Below are 19318 nucleotides of genomic sequence, written 5' to 3'. Positions count from 1 at the left end.
CTACCTGGCGGCGAGACACCGAACGAGGGAAAACTCTGGCCGGAAGCCAGTGGTCCCGGCGGCTGCTGCACAGCCTCCTGTGGCTGTCGTCGCAGTTTTTTCGATTTAACCTTCGAATTCGGCGAGCCGACGCTCACGAGAGGATTCGGAACAACGCGTGGAGACCACCCCTGTGCGCCTTTTGTTCACCGTCGGGCCGGCAACAATTACACGAGACACGGCTCGCCTCGCTTCGATCCTTCTTCCATCGACTTCCGGTACCACGACGCCTCGGCCGCCATTGCGAATCGTCGGGTTCTCCGCAAGGAATTCGCCGTGAAGAAAAAAAAAACATTCTTTTCCGCAACGGTATTAACGAGCATAACATCGAACATTTTTATCGGTCCGATCGTAGGTCTCCTCGAGGAGCAATAGAATCAACGTAAATATGTAAGATTATAATATTCGTGACGATCGTCCGACGACATATCGATTCGGTACAATGTTCTTATTGGAAATGTTCAAGGTACACGGATTTTTCATAAGATCGAAAATAGGTGGTTGGCTACTGTCCAAATGCGATATCAGGTACAACCTCAAAGGTAATTTATCGGCGGCGACCCCCAACGACCGAACTTGTCCGAGAAATTTGTTATTTCGCCAGTTGGGACACATCATTTATATTATCACGCCGAACAAGGCAAAGCCACCGATTAAGCTCCACCGCTTTGTTCTGTTATTGTCTCCGCGCTGACAGGCACGAGGCGGTGAACCTTGATCGTCTCGAGGGGGACTACGACTCGTTATATAATTTTCCTTTCGTGACGCGTGATCCGGCGTGTAGTAGATTTAAAATAAGTTGCCGCCTGTTACCAGGAGTGAGATCTTTGACATCGTCTCCTGCACGATACACCTAAACTCGTAATGAGTTCCAAAAATACATTACTTTTAGACGGACTCTACCTACAGGATACTCGCGACTGGAACATAGAATCTCTCGATCTCCAGAATTCAATTAAGGAGATTTACCAACTCGACTACGTGAACGGAATCCGCCTATCTCCTTGCAACTCTGCCACCTCGGATTAGACGAGCGACTGATATAGCGAGCGTGACCAAACTCTCCCAGCTCGATCAGCGATTCTCGTGCATTCGAATTCAAGCGGAGAAGCGGCATGAGCATTATTCATAAATAGGTGCAGAAAAGAAGCATCAGCCGCCCACGCGTCGGCGCTTCTTGAACGCTTCAAGCATAAGATCAGGCGGGAGCGGCGCGCGTGCGAATGGTCGCGGAACAGATGGGGGATGAAGGAGAAGAAGGAAGACGTACGGACGGTCAACGTTCTGTGCTCCTTTCTCGGTTTCTAAATACATTTAATATCCGGCTACGTTTCGGTCCGCGTGTCGTCCGTGGAACGGCGGTTCTCCCGGAAAAATTCCGTGAATCGGAAGTGACCGCGTCGGCTGCCAATTAAAAATAAACGTGCACCAAGTCACGGAAAATATTGGGTGCAATCGCGGCGAGCTTATTTTCGGAAATGCCGTTACGAATCGAGGGAAACGCGTTCCCTTGAGCCGGCCAAATGAAACGGGATCGTCGGGTTGTTTGATTGTACGTGTCACGAGAGTCTCAGCCATCCCGAGTCCGTAATGTATCCATCGGAACGAGTTCCATCGAGAGAGCGAAAATTCTCTCTCTCTCTCTCTCTCTCTCTTCCGTCCGAGGTTGTCTTTTTCGCGGGAATCGGTTAATAAGTTGCCGTGATAGGCGTCGGGTAACATTTACGGGCATTCTCTCATTACGATGAAACGAAAATAGACGTCGTTATTTCGTCGGTAACTCGTCGGTAGTCGCGGTTCAAAGCATCACGTTATTTTTAGGTAAAACATAAAGTGTTACGTAAAAGACAGCCCCGTGTACCGACGTTCCGGGATTCATTAGGCGAACCGTATTTTTTTTTCTTTTTTCTTTTTTGTCCTGCACAGCCACCGAGAAAAGTCGAACATCGTACGTTCATTAACGGAAATAGTTTCTCGGCGGCTCGTGTTCTTTATAAACCGTTGAGAAGAATGTAAATCGATCTGGACACTTTTAAAAGCGTCGTCCTCGTGAACGATATAAGCGAGTATTATCTCATTTGTTTTAATTTCGATGTCCCTGTTACGCCGCTGTTTACGAAACCGGCCGACGACGTACATTGTAACGACGCCTATTCTATTCAGCGGAACACGTGTTCTGGCAATTTTTGATTCCGCGCTAACGTGAATTTCAATGGACAGACCCCCCACTCCTCCCTCCCCGAAATAGAGCTACGAGCGTGTCAGCCTCAACCTAGTCGCAACGGCGTGGCAGCCCGAGTCCTATTTATTTATGGACGTTTTTCTAAACGAAGTGCTAAACACTCGTGATGAGACAGCGTGTCAGCTCCAGTGATCGATAGAACGTAACACCACCGTTCCGAGTCGAATCTTTTTTTCAGATTTGATAAAGAACACACACGCGTGCACGCACGGACGCACGCACGCACGCACGCACCAGTTTCAGCGGAGCATGCGCCAGACGGGCGAGTGGACGCCTTGACTAAAATATTGCCTGGTGCTTTAAATGGGACAAATCGGAACGTCGATAGAAAGTTCGTCGGCGGAGTGATCTATATTCATAAAACCCGGCGTGGCCGGTTCGCGCGCGCGAGGGATGGGTGTGAAACGAAGCTCGGCCGGCCCTCGCGTTCGGCCAACAACAAATCATCGCCGATCACATGGAAGACGCCGCTCCGAGATTTTAAGGGGATGCATCAAGAGGATCAAAGTTGAGATTTCGTATGACAGATAGGGGTTACAGGGAGTAGCAGAGCGTGCAAGATACGTCTATTCTGAATTCTGGCAACGATAATGCCTCCCAGGGACAGGCGAGTGGATTGGGTGTAACACGCGCCCGTGTAGTCCCGCAAACAACTAATGACGCGTCCCGTACAAAGGCCGCCAGTTCTAATTTCGTATTATCCTGTCGGTTCCTAAAAATATGCGCGGGACACGGATGTGAAGCGTGGGTACGTTCACTTTTTCACGAGGAAGCGGAACCTCGGAAGCGTCCGCCACCCGACCATCCCCGAAGAACAGTGTGCCGTGCTACATGCACGCGCGATCGTTCACCGTGACAAGGATCTCGGTAATAGTGAAGCTTTCAAGATCGCCATCGTCTTTTCGTAACGACTTTTCTACGAACCAAGCAGAAACGCCTTCTTCTTTTGCAGCATATTCGGTAACTTTGGCGTCTGCTTGAACCGAACATTCGGAATATGTTCTAAACATAGAGATGTTTCACTGGACGAGATAAGGTTGTTGCTCCACGACGCTTCGACCTATCGAGAAAAGTGGGCAGCGTCGGGTGGGTACACGCATAGCGCGTTTATTAGGCTACGATAGACCCTCGACGAAAGACGTCCTTCGGTTCCCTTTCTCTGTATCACGAGAGGCGATCCTGTTCAAGGGATTCGTTTTGCATTCAGTGCGATGCGAACGTTACTTGTTGCACGTTCGAGGGATGCGAAGCCTGCTGGTCCGAAATATTTCAGAGACCCAGTTCCGCGACGATGCTCATCACCTGCGATGAGGAGCGTGCCACGTGTGCATGCATAAAAACAACAACGGGTCTTTGGCTCAGCCGGCTTGCGTCAGAGTGACATTCTTTCCGGTAGGAAGTCTGGGGACACGGAGTCAACGCGTCTGTCAAGCGAGCCTAACAGCCGTGGATCAAGAACGATCGGCCCGTGGACGTACGCAGGGTGTGCCGCCGTCTTGTCGCGTCGCGTCGCAGGCGATTTTCAGGGTTAACCGGAATATCGGTGCCACTTATGTAAAATCATGTGCGAGTAACATTGGTCTAATTATAAACACGGCAGAGTCAGGCCGGTCTGTACACGTTCATTACCTGCGCGTACGCTGCTCGAGTAATTTGCGATGCAGTTGCTCTTAGGTGCTTACGACCTAAACTAAAAATACGTGGGGTCCGATCAACGGCCAACTGGGCCAGTGAAGTAACCGTAGCTCAACGTCCCAAATATAGTCCGACATCTCTACATAGGCGACTGCCGATAGTTGGCATCCGCAGCAAAGTGCAAGAGCACCGAGGAGTATAATAGCGGCTGTCACCAAGATTCCCTAATGACACGGCTATCGTTCGAACCGCTCGATTCTCTAACGTTTAATTTTAGTTACGTTTTCCGAAACTCGGTTAAGGAATCCGCCGTTTCCATATCAAGGACTGATCGTACACGTATTCGGCGATTTCTGGATCGCGGCCGGTATAGTGGTTGCGTCGTTCCCGAAGATACGCGCGCAGATGATCGGCCGCCTCGTGCTAGTGCTCGTCTTCCTCTGTTTTTATCCCTTCGTACGTGTCTTCGTACGATAACACGTTCGTTTCGTAGAGATCGGCTTTTACAGATTTAGACGTCGCTCGGGACGCAAGGTTCGGGGATGGAACGGCTTAGAATAATTTAGATCGCGCCGTATCTTTTATTGGAGTAGGTTATCGAGTTGAAGAATCAATTTTACCGTGGACCGTCTCGAAGCCGATTCGTGCCAGAAACTTAAGTTCGCGGTATAGCACGGTATTCCGCTGTGAACACCGCCGGTAAACTTCGGGACCGCCATCGCTGCCAAGATTCATACGCACTTTCTTGTACGTTTGTTTTAATTCAATCCCCCCGACGACACGTGGAAGGGTTATAAATAAAAGCCATGCGATTGTTTATACGTCGATACCGACCGAACGGTGATGGCATTGTGATAGTGGTCGTTGAAGTTTGTAGTCTGTAATAAATGCTTCGCCGCGCGAACTATAAATGCCAATAGATATAGACGGGAAACCATTTTCCCCGGGACGTCGCGTCGTCGATGGTTCGTGCAAGGTTCTAAACACCAAGGGTGTAAGACTGTGTTTAACTCTCAAGGAAAATCCAATATAAATAACACACTGATTTCTATACATACGTATACGTAAATACTATGTATCCTTTTTCCGGGTTATGAATTTTTTCACTCTGAAGCGGGATGCTGCCAAGGACGCCGGATCCTGCACCAAGAAAATCGTTCGATCCGTTCAGTGGTCTGTAAATGTTTATATGGCGGGAAGAATAAATTGAAAAAAGAAAGAAGAAAAACGCAAAACCTTTTCCCTATAAATATTCTTTGAGTTCTGTACAGTGGAACCTAGTTTATCCGAACACGTCGGGGCACGAGGCTGTTCAGATAACCGAGGCTCGCTAACTACCTGCGGCTCTTATTTGTTACGATAACAGAGGTCGACGTTCGTAAAAGTTTGTTTGTTTCGTACATAGAGGTTGCGCGACCGACCGCAACAGACCGCGTTCTCTCCTTTTTGGAATCGGCGAAGGTCAGTCTAATAGTTTCTATAATAGAGACTCGAGTACAGAGACTATAGTGGCCAGGGAGAAACTTGGGAATTTTGGGAAATTTGTCGTAAAAAGAAAATTCCTAAAGGTTAAGAGTTCGTATACAGGAGGTTCAGCGTGAATTGGCTCGTATAAACGAAGCTCTGTCGCGTTTGCTTCGTGATAACGTAATCTAAGGTGTATCGAAGCTATTTTAACAAGTTTGCCAAAGTCATCGAGTTATCGGAGTGGTTACAGTTGGGCGCCTCATTCTGTATAAAAAAAGGAAAAGGGTCACGGTAAGGCCTGCTGTTGCCTTTCATTACACGTGCTTATGACTCGATGAAAGCAGCGAGGAAATCTATTTTTATGGCGGCGGAGTCCGTCTGTAATCGAGCACGCGCCAACTGGAGAAGGCCCGCTCGCCCTTATCGGACCTGTCCGGTACTCGTTCGCGTTGGCGTTGGTTCGGTGGTCTGCGTCGAGTGGGAACAGGCACAGAGAAGGGCGGCGCGAGTTTACAGGCAGAAACCGGGGACCGAAATTCTCGCGATCGTTTCGAGATGTGGAGCAAAATCTGCTTGGCAGACGTTCACGATAGGCCAGAAAGCCCGCGGCGACGCGGTCCGAGCTCGTGGGATATGCGAGCAAACGACAGGTATTGTCCGCGGTCCTAAATTATTCAACGTTTTCTGCCACTGGGGAGAATCTTTGGCAGGTTTCGAGCAGCGCGACGTCGAGGAAACGCAGAAAACTCCCATCTATCATGTCGAAACGCGTAACGCAAAAATAGTCGCAAGGATACACCGAGGTCGGACTTGGCGAGTGTGGACGTGGACGTGGACGTGGACGTTGGACGTGGACGACGTCAAGGGTGCGCGGATTATCGGGACCCGTACGAGCTGCGAAGCCGCCTTACCATAATCGCTGGTACACACCATCCTCCATAAGTCGTCGAACACGCGTTCCGTTATTTCGGGAAAATCGAAAACACGCTCGATTATCTAACAGATGCCCAACTTTAACTAGAAACCCATTAGACAACAGATTTTAGGCGTTTTTTAGTATGTTTTTTATGATGTCATTTATGATGAAATTGACTAGCTGAAATACTAAACTGCGAACCAAAGAATTTTCTAACTCAACCTCGAGAAATAAGGGCTGCGTAGACATTGATCTAAATTCGGTTGATGATTTCAGTAAATATTCGAAAATAATATATTCATACCGTTCAATTCTCTTGATCTCTTTTGTTTCAAATTTTAGCGACTTATTTTCGTCATAAATGCACAAAATCTGCAGTCTAATAATCAGGGTATTTTAGGAAATATCGGTTAGCTTGCGGATAGGAGAGCTGCTTCGTTCAGTGTGCGCATACATACAGGACATTTCAAGAGACGTGACAAGATACGAAGGGGGAGGGGGGTTGACAAGTTACATGTCGGCACTCAGTGAAGTCACATTTTTCTTTGCGAAGAAGAAGAAGACCTGACGTCACGATACATCCTTGAAAGAGACGCTAAAATGGCCGGTCAAAAGCCTACGCTCTAGGCCAGGGGCTAGGCTAAGCTATTTCCGCTATTCAGCTTATGGACAAAAATAGTCCTAGAGAGCTTTCGAGTAAGAAGTCGCTGGGACTTCTTGTGCCCCGCCACCAGACAAACATGATTTCCATACTTCCGCCGCTGTAGTGGGAGCTCTTTAAACCTGCTACACCTATCTTCTTTTACGTAACGCTATAGGAAGTTCTCCGCGATAACTTATGAATTTCCATCGTTCCGTAAACTCGCTCAGTACAGCTATATACTCGAGACTTCAATCTGCTTCGATCAGCATTACCTGAAGAAAACGACTTGCAATAATTTGTTATAGTTTATAAGCTTCGAACACTTCGGCTGTCTAACAAAATTCTGAAAGACGCTCGGAAGGTAGAAATAATTTCTTTTAAAAAATCTCACTAAAAATAATTATAGAAATTTCGCTATCAGCATCAATGACCATATGCCAACTTTCTTGTCTATTAGAGTTATAAAACAAAAATTGTGAGGAGTAATGGGGAAATGAGTAGTGCTCGGTTTTTGACTAAAACTGTAACACTTAAATTTGCACGACCCATCCCCACTCTTCCCCTACCGCATCGAGCTCAGGCGGAGCCTTATCACTATCGTCTATCTTGCTTCCGCTCGCTACATGGATTCTCCTTACTTCTCCGAGCTGTGCTCTCGAGTCAACTCCTGAAAAAGCTACCTTGTAACGCAAGAATTTGACTTCCGGATCCGGAACTTTGCAAAGCGAGCACTGCTGGATAGGCGGCTGGCGTGATTGCGGGGATGCGGGCCGTTTACAATTATTTCAGTAATTGGCGCAAGCAATTAATCTCGATGCACCCACGTACGCGTTGCTCTATGCCAGTGGATAGCAAACCGCACGTTTCTTCTCGTTGCAAACAGCTATTTCCACTGTCGGCGACGCGCGACAGGTGCCCATGCCCATGCCAGCCAGCTAGCTAGCTAGCTAGTCCCGCCGCGGGATACTACAATTCTCGGGCACGGATTTCGAAACTGAAACGAAAACCCCGAGGTATTTTCAATCGTCTTCTTTGCTGGCAGTGCCTTCGGTTGCCCCTCGGAGCAATTCTTCGTCCTGGCCGGACCGATAGGTGAAGGCAACCGAATGCATTTGCTCCACGGCATATTTTTGGCGGGCACGTGAAGCAAGATTTTACGATCTGCACAAGGCACTTCGGAGTTTTTCGAATTTATTTCCATGCGCTAGCCGCGTTCTCTGCCACCAGACAATGTAGCACAGGCGACTATAATTTTCTTAACGCGTCCACTCCGACAGCAGTGTCCGTAAAATCCGAACGAAAGGAAAACAATTTATTTAGTAGTATAAGAATAGAAAATACGAGGTTTACTATCGCTAGACTGCAGCCACAATTTTCTTAACACATTCACTGCCACGCATCTGTGTTCATATCAGCCGAACAAAATAAAAATACCCTATTTAGTACTATAGAAATAGAAACGATAAGATTTTTATAAATACACAAACATTTATTTCTTTTATATTTCAATCTTTTCGGAGCGGGGGCCGAACGAGCGCTCGTTCGTTTGGTCTAAACGCACCACGTGAAACAGAAGTTATAGAAAAATGTACTTCTGCCGTTCACATTTTTAATAAATTGTACAGAACGTGACAGTATACTTGAAATTCAAAATGTCTTTGGCGCTCCACCATTTTTAGCACAAAGGTCAAGGTCGATTCGAAAGTTTGTGCGGACCTAGGGAGACTTCGCGATACGTATCGGCAAGTGGAAAATCAGAAAATAGTAGTCGATTTGGTTAACCCAGTTCCATAGACCTAATTCTCGGGGCGCGCGCGACCTTTACATCTGTTGGTTTGACTAGCCGAGATAGAGAGGGATCCACCTCAAAAGCTGCTCCACCTGCCACCGGACACCAGTGTGACCAGGCTGACCGTCCGGCAGACCGCCCACACGAATTGCTACTGCGTTATTTCGAGTGTTTTAGCCTTGGGTGGCGGCCAGAGAAAACTTTTGAAATATCGGGGAACGCTTCGCGAGCTCTCTTTCTCGGCCATCAGGGTTTCAAGATAAGTACAGACCATCGCCGAGCGTTCACGAGTTGTAGCTGCAACGAGTCTACGCCATGAACGCGTACACGGACATTCCCGAAACTGTGGTACTATAATACCAATTTTTACTCATCGACACTGCAGATTATTCTAGTCATCCACTTGTTCGATAAAAAATATGCTATTTTCACTGATTATAAATATGATTTGCATCTCGAAAACAGAGTAAAGCAATGTCCAGGTTAATAAACCGCTAAACCGCGAATTTTTATGTAAAATAAAAATTATCTGCACTATGCTTGCTACTATTTCACGAGTTATAAATAATTGAATGGAATTTGAAAATTCTTTAAATATTGTTATTGTTTTGTGTTCGATCTAGCCATTTTCGTCATAAACGAATAAAATTCGAAGTTCAGCGATAAAAATGTCCGTTCCTCATGACGAAACCCTGACATACTGGACTTTGACATAAACCTTGCAACTTTTATACAATATTTACCCTTTTATTCCACTGCTATGTAATTTGTGGGCATTGATACGGGCGATGTCTACTTCATCGTAAATCATCAGACGTTGAATTAACGTTGCGTTCCTCCTCGAGATACCGATGATGACCGGACTGACTGTCAGCCAAGATTACAACCGAGTTATGATATATTTTGTCACGTGCTGCTTGCACGTTCTCATTTACCCGACTGTCTGTGCCGCGGGATCGACGATCAAAACGCGAAAATTCTGTAAGGTAATTGCAGATTAACGTTAGTTTTCAAAGTGAAAGTCAAGGAATGTAATAAACTGTCTCATTTAAATTACTAATTTTTCTTATACTCTTATACATAGCTAAAAACGCTGCTAAATTTTCATTTCAACAATTATATTATTTTAAAAAATGGAGAGTAAAAGTTCTACGAAAACGAATTAGTTTAAAACATTTATTAAGAACAGTTCCATTACAGAAATGTTAACAATGTTTGAACCGTGACACATCTACAGAAATATTATAAATAAATAACATGTTCAGAGTGTCAATTTAACTGTAACAATTATTTAACATTGTTATATTGCTGGCCATTGAGGCATAATAATCGCGACAGAAATGACGACTGGCGACTGTTTGAATAAAAAAAACATCCATCCATCGAATATCATTGATATTTTAAATTTTAACTCTTTCGATGTTGACGAACTAAATATTTGTTTCTGCAATATAAAAACTCTGTTCAAACTAAAACTACTTCCTAGAAATGTTCTTTATTTCCAGTAAACAATCTGCTTAAACTACGAAATTGATAACATAAGAACGTTTCTCGAAAAAGTTTTACAGTTCGTAGCTAAAACAGAGCCTATCAAAAAACATAACATAACTTTTTGGTCGCTGGTAAGGAACGGTTTACTGTATGAATAGGTTGTTGCAAATGTGAAATGTTCGGTTTTCGAACGCAAACGTCATGAAGCCTTTTGATCAGGAACTGCTGCCACAGTCTATAAATTATTATAAAATATTTTAAGTAATTTCAACAAATTCGACCTAACATATCTAAAGAACGCTTATTTAAAACATTTTATTGAAGCGGATTAAATAGAAACTACGGGAGCAAATATTTTACTTATACACAGTCGTATTTCAGTATTCCAACTTAGAGTAAAGACAACAGAAGTTCTAATTATTGGAATGGCGAGGGGTTAACGTTACCGTTGAAAATCGGCCATATTTCACATGCAACAACCTAATATAGTTTTCAGCGAGATTTCCCAGCAAGAAAGTCTCCGAGGAATTTTCGTCGATTGTGACGTCACGTCAGTCTCGTGTTATTTGGCACGGATCGGGCGTGACGCAGACGACGAAAGGCAATACGCGTCGAGGGAAAAAAGTATGATAGATGGACGTGCGTGGCGATCGACGCGTCTCGGTCGGGGCGGCAGGGATAATTGTATTTTTCAAAAGAGTACGGACTTGGCAGCGGGAAATACTTCCTTGGCGAAAACGAGCGCTGGCCCCGACATCGAGCGTTCGGCTCGAACGTGAAATAATAATAACAGCTCACGCAAAGATTCCACTCATGATTTCTCGATCGAAAATTTAAATAGATCCCGCGGGCCGCGGTTCGCCGAGGAACGGTGCGCGGAGGCAAATACATCGGTAGTCTGGAAACTGAATCGAAGTTTGTTTTCATTTGTCACCCTGATCACCCATCTTCACAGATTGACCATTCTATTTTACATTGGATCGTGCAAAAAGTTTTCGCTACAATGATCGTTGTCAGACGGTGTAAAACGTACAGTTTTGTCATCTCTCCCTCTCTTCGATACGAGAGTTTCGTTGTTACGTTTTGTCTGCGCCATTTTCATCCAGTCCTTCCATGGCGATCCCACTAGGAGAGGTTCGCCCTAATCGGGCACATTCTTAAACACACGCCGGATCACCCAGGCGACCACTCCACTCGTTAAGATCAAGCTGCTCCTATAAATAAAAGCAATTGTTTTTAAGCTGCCACACACAATTGTACGGGTTTCCCTACAACTCTTTGTTCTCCGTTTGGCGCAACTACGGAGATAATCCAATATCCAATAGTAACAGCGGTAGTATTATTCTTATTTATCTTGCAATAAAGTACATCAGTAAAAGAAGTCAGAGGAAATTGATTCAGTAATATTTCCAGTTTTCCAGGTTTCACATATATATCGTTCATATAAGCGATAATTGAGTAAAAATGAATTGAGTTACAGAGACATTATGACCTGGGGGTATCATCCTGTATGTCTAGTAGCACAAATGGTGTTTTATGCGCATATGGGTTGGTTAAAGAAACATAATTTTATACTTTAAGAAATTGTTGAGTTCCTCTTATTTGTCAACTTTCCAAAGGTACAGGTGGGGTGGGGTCTGCAGCCCCATAATCCCCGATAAGCGAATTCACGGAAGGCGATCATTCGATGGTTTCCACAAAAGGGGAAACAAACAATTGCGTAAGAAAAGGTTTCGCAAGGGTTCTCGGCGAAACGTCGAAGAGGAGCAATCGAAATCGGAGCATCTCCAATGTTTTACCTTAGTGTTGGGTAACGCGATGGGTGCCACGCTGCGCGGCTGCCTTCGCAACAATTGGCACCGTGAACAGTACTTATGCATCTACGGCAATCTTAGTGCTAATTAGAGATTTTGCAGGCACAGCGGCTCTTCGGCCCCGCTAAGAGGGGCCATTAATTTGTTTGACGCAACGAGCGGATAGCCTCGTTTTAATGCAACGGATTGAATTAAACCCGCGCGTATCGGTATCGGAACGGCCCGTTTAAAATTCCGGTTACATCACGCACACCCTGGGGTAGAACGTTACCGAATCAGTGCATACCGCGTGACCTCGGGAAAATGGTACGCGAACGGTGCACGGCGGCCCGAGATCGTGAAAACTCGGACCAAATTCAAAATCTTTAACTTCTTCCAAAATGTACGAAATTTTGATCATGGTCAAACAAATCTGGTGTCTAATGGAAAATTTTGACGATAAAAGGCAAATGCAATGATACAACTTGTTATATGTAATGAAGACATCAACGTGAAAATGAATAAGCTTTTTTTTTTATACAAAATGAGGAAATTAAGCGCTGCTTTAACCATCGCGAAAGGAAAGGTTGTGGCTAACGATGGAGGATACTTCGAATAAAATATTCTCTGTTTTCCTGTTCAAGCGAAGGGTTTTTAGTTATCAAACGAACGGCAGAAACTTATTCAAGTGCCTAATACAATTTTAGATCACTGTGGCGGCGGCTCCCAGGCATCGAGGGATCGTCGCCGGCGCTCTAATCGTAAAATATTTGGTCCTCGAATTCTGCACACTTTCCACCGTGTATAATAACCATTATACCGAACGCAAGAGCGCACGGTCCATGTAATTTTAGGACCGTGTGATAATGCGGTAAATTATGCGGCGATAAATGTCGCCCGCCGTTAAATCACTTACACCGACAATTTTATATTTACGCACGAGACGCGTTGAAACGTGCCGCCTGTTAGTGTTAGTGGTAACACTGAAACTGTACTTTCAAAAAATAAAACGGTTCCAAGCGATCGTAAAAGTGTAAGAAGGATAATAAAGTTGTAGAGGAACATTCCCCATGCGCCTTGATCCTAATGCATCCTTATGCAATTACCGAGGCATTGTAGCCACGGACAATAAATGTCATTGTATTTAATAGCAACGAATGTGGATTTTTTTAAGAGGTAAAAATGTTCTACCGCAATTACAACTACGCATTAAATAAAAAGGTGTCGACCAGCTTAATAATTTGAATAGCTTGGGAATATTATAACAGTATCCGTTTAAAATATTCGGATGTTTTTACGCAAAGTGAATCAATTCGAATTACGCACCATAAAACAATCTTCTTCGGATGAGCGTGCCTTATCGAGCTGTATCTGGCCACCTGTATTTCCTTGCTGTTCTGGAAATGGCTCAATATGTCGTCCGCACTGTAACAAGATTTTTAAAGCGACCACAATTATAACACCTGGGTAAAAATAATTTTGTATCGATTACGTTAAGCAACGTAACTGGCTCGCATTACTGTTGTCGCAGTGCGAAACAGAATTACAGAACCAATAAAATTAATAAACAGTCCCGAGGGACTCTGTACTTTTTCGATCCTTATATTTTGTAACAAAAGTTCGAGGAAGTTACAAAATAAATTGCAAGTAAATTTTATTCCACTCTGTCGGTTACGTAAGCGATAAAAATATTACTTCTATCCTAGAATTTTGAAACTATTTACCGAGAAATCGATAAATAAGTGACACTGATGATTAAATTGCGGATTTCTATGCAAAATAAAAATTGTCTGTATTCGTTGTAAAATACTGGAGCTACATTTACATGTATCTCTTTTCTTAATAATTTTTATAAGTCGAAAACAAGTATTGTCAAATTCTTAGAATATTCTCACTGTTTTGAATTTGATATGCTCACGTTTGTTATAGATGCGTAAAAGCCGCAGTCTACTGACGATCATTAAAAATATGTTGACGATCCGAGGATGTTGACGATATGTGGACGATGCGATGCGTAAGCTGAAAATGCGATCAAATGAAATCAACCTTTTGGACTGGCCGCGGTTATTGTTGTATTATACTTATCAACGAAAACTGTGTTGCGGTTGACTCGATTTGCATAATTCGGATAGGCGGCGGCGGCGCTAATACAAAAGTGCGTCAGTTAGAAACGATACACCGACTTTGGAACAATGCCAGCACTGAAGAAAATCTGATACTTATAATATATGAACGTCGGTAGGCCGCGAGTGAATTGTGCTGGATGGTGAACGTAAAAGAGAATGCATCACGCTCGTGAAAATGCATACTTGATAGCGGGGCACCGGATAATTCATTTTGATCTAATTCGGGAATGATGAAGTCACCTGACTCGCGTACCCCCGATACGCGTGATGAGCTTTACGGGCTGAACGATACCCTTTGTGTTCCTAACCGAAGTTATTGTTGCAGTTTCGAACGCCATACTCCTATCTACATCCACGATGCAAATTTTCATCGCAAGAAATATGCCCAATCGTTCCCTAACACGTCTAGTTTTAAGAAATACCAATCCTTGAAATTCCCACAAAATCAGTTGCTACACTTAAGGGGTATTCTAATTTTTCATTAAAAAAAATGGTTTAAATAAAGATAAATTTAAATAAATTTAAAAATAGTTTCTGTACTATTTCTCCATCGACCGTTTAAATTTCATCGCGAATTTCAATGAAATTCCAACGGTAGAATGCAACAATTTCCTGGTTACGATAGATCTTATATAAGTGCCCCTTGTTTCGACAGCTCGTCGAATGAAAAGTAAACCAATTTTAATGGATTCGCTAGAATTCGATATTTCATTGGCGGCGGTTTGTGATTCGAAGCTATCTGAATTCAGAAAACGTGATCGATTGTTCACTCGAACCGTTCGAAGAAATAAACTTGTGTGTGAGGGTTATTGTGACTGTGCGTGGTGATTCGATTCGTGCAGCGGGATTCACATCATTGGCATGTTAGCGATTATTTATAATGAGCTTTGCGCTTTCAGCTCTAGTCATTACTCTTTCTAGTTTACCCGAGCGCACGTTAACGTATTAATGATGCTTATTTAAATAAATTCTTATCGTATAATTTTGATTCAATTTTCATCTTCATTCTTAATTCACGAAATCATTCATGAAAGATCCAAATTAATCGAAATTATTCTTTTAGAGAACGCTGGAAGTATATTAAACTTAATTTAGGTATTCGGTTACGGATTAAAAATTAATTGACATCAAAGAATTATTTATGGTACATAATATATATAAATACACAAGAAAAGTGTCTAATGTTAATCGCAATTAAAATTTTGATACAAGCTCCAAATATATAATTCTAAATGACATCACCGTATTGATTATAGAATTAAATTTATATGCGAACTCTAATGGTGAAAATCATCTACAAGGGATCTTAGGTCGTTCACCTTTCCCGCCGATATTTATAGCTTTCCTGTTGATGCGCTGCTAACAAGTTGTAGAATTATACTTAATCTGTTTTCCTGTTTTTTACACTATGCTAATTGCATTCTGCGAACAGGTAATCAGTCTTCTTTGATTGTATTCGTAAGCGTGCGCCTCAACCTCAAAATTACTAACGATCATTTGTCATGTGATTGCGAGCCAATTAATGCGAATTTCGCAGTGAATTTCTATAAAAAATATCTTGTCGAACGGTCAGGATAGGGTTAACCAGAACAAATGCTGGCAAAACGGGCGTATATATTAGTTACTTCGTATAAAATCGCATCCACTGATATTACACTTTGTAAGTGCAACGAAGAGTATACGTGGTTGCCCTTGGATATGATCCAAAATAGTTCCGCCACCTTACTTCATAGCAGCTTCATACTAAAATACCAACTGCGTACTTAATACCTAATTATATTTGTCTGGTGCGTGAACGAAAGTATAATGTGTAAATAAAACGGTTGCTACTAATGTGTAGGCATGTGTAGGCTATTCCCCATAGGCGTGCTCGATCGACGGTCATCGTCACGGAAATTTCAATATGTCACGAATCACGCAAGAGATTCATGGTACACGGTATCTCCCTTTAATCTCCCTATTGTTTTCTTAACCCGGATACTGTGCCGTACGAACTGTAAAATATGAGTTTCTGTGAGAGCATGTTTCATGTCAGTACGACAGGCTGCATTGGGGTTATTTGTGCTCGACGACAACTGGGTTTAAATTTGTTTCGCTCCGAACGAGTTATCTGCTTCGACAGTATACGTATAATATTTACATATGTACATATGTATGGACTGTACCATATTCCTAGATTTGATGAAGAGTATTTTTGAGTTAAATAACCTCTCTTAACATTAAGATTGGTTTTTCATGATATACCTTAGGCTGTCTTTTCTAAAATATATGATTAACCTACGTTTATATAATTTGTGAATTCGTGTGCAGCATGTTTCAAGTTCATGTCAAGCTAATATCAACAAATATATAATTTCATAATATTTAATGTTATACTAACCTTCTGTGATTCAAAACAGCCACCAGTACACGTTTTCGAGTATAAGGCATTACGTCTACGGCTCCAAATGTTGCAAACTTATCAGCAATCTATTAATGAAATTATTCATTAAAATAATAGAAACAAATAATGAGTTTGCTATACATACAAATTAGTACTTTAACATACCTGTTCAAGGTTTAGAGATGATGAATTTAATTTAACATGAAGCCATTGTGGTCTTGTATGTGTTGGGTCGTTTCCATCAAGTTTCTGGAACAATTAGAATTTTACTTAATCACTCGTCTTATTGTCTCGTTAATTCTAATGACTAGTTTTCTCTTACCGTATATATTTCATTACTCCTTGCTACATTTACTGAGTTTACTAAATGTTTTACACTGCTCATTATCTCAGAATGAGTCACAGCACGTTTTTCCAAACCCCTAAAATTTGAATAATTAGAAATGCGTTAATTTTTAATAAATGAAATTTGTTAAAAAATGAACACACTCTCCGTATTTTTGGATAGATAATGCATGTCCCATTCTCACGAAAATATATCCGGTTATATAGGCATCCCAACCCGCAGTATGATAAGCTTCTTCTTCTAAAATGGAGTTTAAACGTTATTTATCATTTTGAAATAAAATTGAAGGCGTTACGAACAAATTATGAAATTATTACCATTACATGTACCATTCATTTTAATCTCTGGTGAATTGAATGCTAAATGATTCCCTTGGATCGACTTAAAGTATTGATATACTCCACTAAGTGTATTCATTTTCCAATAAACTTAAAAAAATTGTCAAATGATTATATTATTATGCGTTGTTGTTTGATTTTCCACTCTCACTGATATTTTCATTACCTTCTTTTTTAGTAAAACCTTTTTTGAATTCTTGGCTCATAAATTTTGTATCATACAAGTGTGGAAACAAAGAATGTATATTACTTTTAAATTCACTATACTTTTCTGAAATAAATATAAAGTAATTATGTCTAGAAATATTAATAACTATTAATATAATTATAACAGTTAAGTATTAGTTATTTAAGAAAATATTAAACTAAATGAGCACAAAATGGTATTTTAATTTAGCATGCAACATGACTCTGATTGCTCTATTTGATTTTATACATATGTTTAATGTTTTTGTGACGAGACTAATTGAAAAACCCGGACCTAATTAAGACACATTCTGGTTTAACAATAAATAAAGATACTTTTTCCATATTTTATGGACTACATAATATGTAACTAATTAAAAAAAAAGTAAAGAACAAATTTTGTACGAATATTGTCTCAATTGTTTATATATGCGAAACACTGTACAGTGATCCATACTACCAATATTTTACTAACTAATTTGGCATGTACTACATCATATTTGACTTCAATTGAAATCACTGACATCAACTTCAAAAATTATTTATTTGGTGTTGAATGAGCCTTGTGTAATTTAGAATTACAGATTCTCACATTTTCTGTGATCCTTTTTGATCTCAGAAAATTTGAAATGAAATTGATATAAATATACTTTATTCTTTTTTTTTTAAAGGATTTCAATACTGTTATATTCTTCAGCGTATCTGCTTGACATCCACTTGATTTCTTAATTAATTGAAGAATAGTTACGTGGCAACGGCTTGTAGAACTGTTGATGCATTAAAATTAAATCTAGAAGCATATTATGTCCTATTATTGGTTTCTCTACAGAAGTTAAAAGTTTGAATACTTTAGAAAATCCTGTATAAGAATCCAACAATGCTTTCTTTAAAGCAAGAGTATTATCTAATTCATAAACTTTACGCATGTCCTGTGATGTCCTTATAATGATCACCTAGAAACAATATAAAATCTTGTAAAACATTCTACTCGTGAACAATTTTTACTAATCACTTTCTACATACCGACTTGTAACCGGACATTGTCCAAATATTTTTAAAAGTATTTCTTAACTCTTTATGTATCATATATTGTAAAATAGGACTTGAAGTTGCCAATTTGAGAGAGATTTCGTTTGGATTATACGTAAGCCAGTGATACACTATCTGTTTGCACTCCTTTAATTCATATTCTTCATGATGCGATAAATTTTCCAAATTATTATCCAAATTGCCTTTTTCTAGATGTTCTTTTAATATCTCTTCATCTATCTGGTCTAGAAACGATATACCATTGTGTATACACTAAAATGTGAATAACATTTACGATCATCTTCGTACTATCAAAGTGCAAATTATATTTGTTTTCTTACTTTGTTGAAATCAAAGTTATGTATGGAGAGGAACTCTAAGGCAGACACTTGAAATGAGAATTTCCTATTTTTAAATGGTACAGATCGTGGCAACAAGTAAAAATTATAACACTGTCCTTTGTAAACATTTTCATTAGGTATATGCTGAAACGCAGCTATACCACATTGAATTATTATGAAAGGTTCCATGGTTTGTCTTAATAACTTGTATCGGTCATCGAGTGAATCGAAAAGACTGAAATAAAATAGCAAGCATCGTAAATAACATCACCAAAATACAAATTATTGTTATGTATATAGAATCGTGCTAACCTGTACTTCTGTTCATGGTCAAAAGACTGTAGACCTGAGAATTCTGAATCAATTGATATAAAAGATGCATTTTTTATGCTATTCTCTATATCTGGATATAGCTCCTCAAAATTTTGATCCACAACTTCATTCATTATTATTGTTTTATGTACCCTGTGTTCATAACCGTATCTTATGTATTTATGTATATACATATACACATACAGAATAGGAAACTCTAACCTCATTCTGATAAGCGATTG

The 19318-nt window shown here is 41.3% G+C and overlaps 1 protein-coding gene across 1 annotated transcript; it reads right to left on the bottom strand.

Annotated features, from left to right (window-relative positions):
- Window positions 1-119: 119 nt before the first annotated feature.
- LOC143355247 (pre-piRNA 3'-exonuclease trimmer) lies at window positions 120-19245 on the bottom strand. The gene is made up of 14 exons (XM_076789921.1): window positions 19077-19245; window positions 18765-18999; window positions 18418-18696; window positions 18143-18347; window positions 17375-17479; window positions 17188-17298; window positions 17014-17110; window positions 16847-16946; window positions 16690-16773; window positions 16522-16610; window positions 13342-13440; window positions 9475-11436; window positions 6295-6400; window positions 120-5056 (listed from the first exon to the last, which is right to left on the bottom strand). Exons 1-12 carry the CDS (start codon window positions 19208-19210, stop codon window positions 11364-11366), a joined length of 1611 nt encoding a protein of 536 aa, XP_076646036.1. The 5' UTR covers window positions 19211-19245; the 3' UTR covers window positions 120-5056; window positions 6295-6400; window positions 9475-11363.
- Window positions 19246-19318: the final 73 nt, after the last annotated feature.

The sequence above is a fragment of the Halictus rubicundus genome, chromosome 6 (genome assembly GCF_050948215.1).
Source record: "Halictus rubicundus isolate RS-2024b chromosome 6, iyHalRubi1_principal, whole genome shotgun sequence".
NCBI lineage: Eukaryota > Metazoa > Arthropoda > Insecta > Hymenoptera > Halictidae > Halictus > Halictus rubicundus.
The sequence above is the reverse complement of the archived record's forward strand: the minus strand, read 5'-3'. Positions and strand labels throughout refer to the sequence as shown.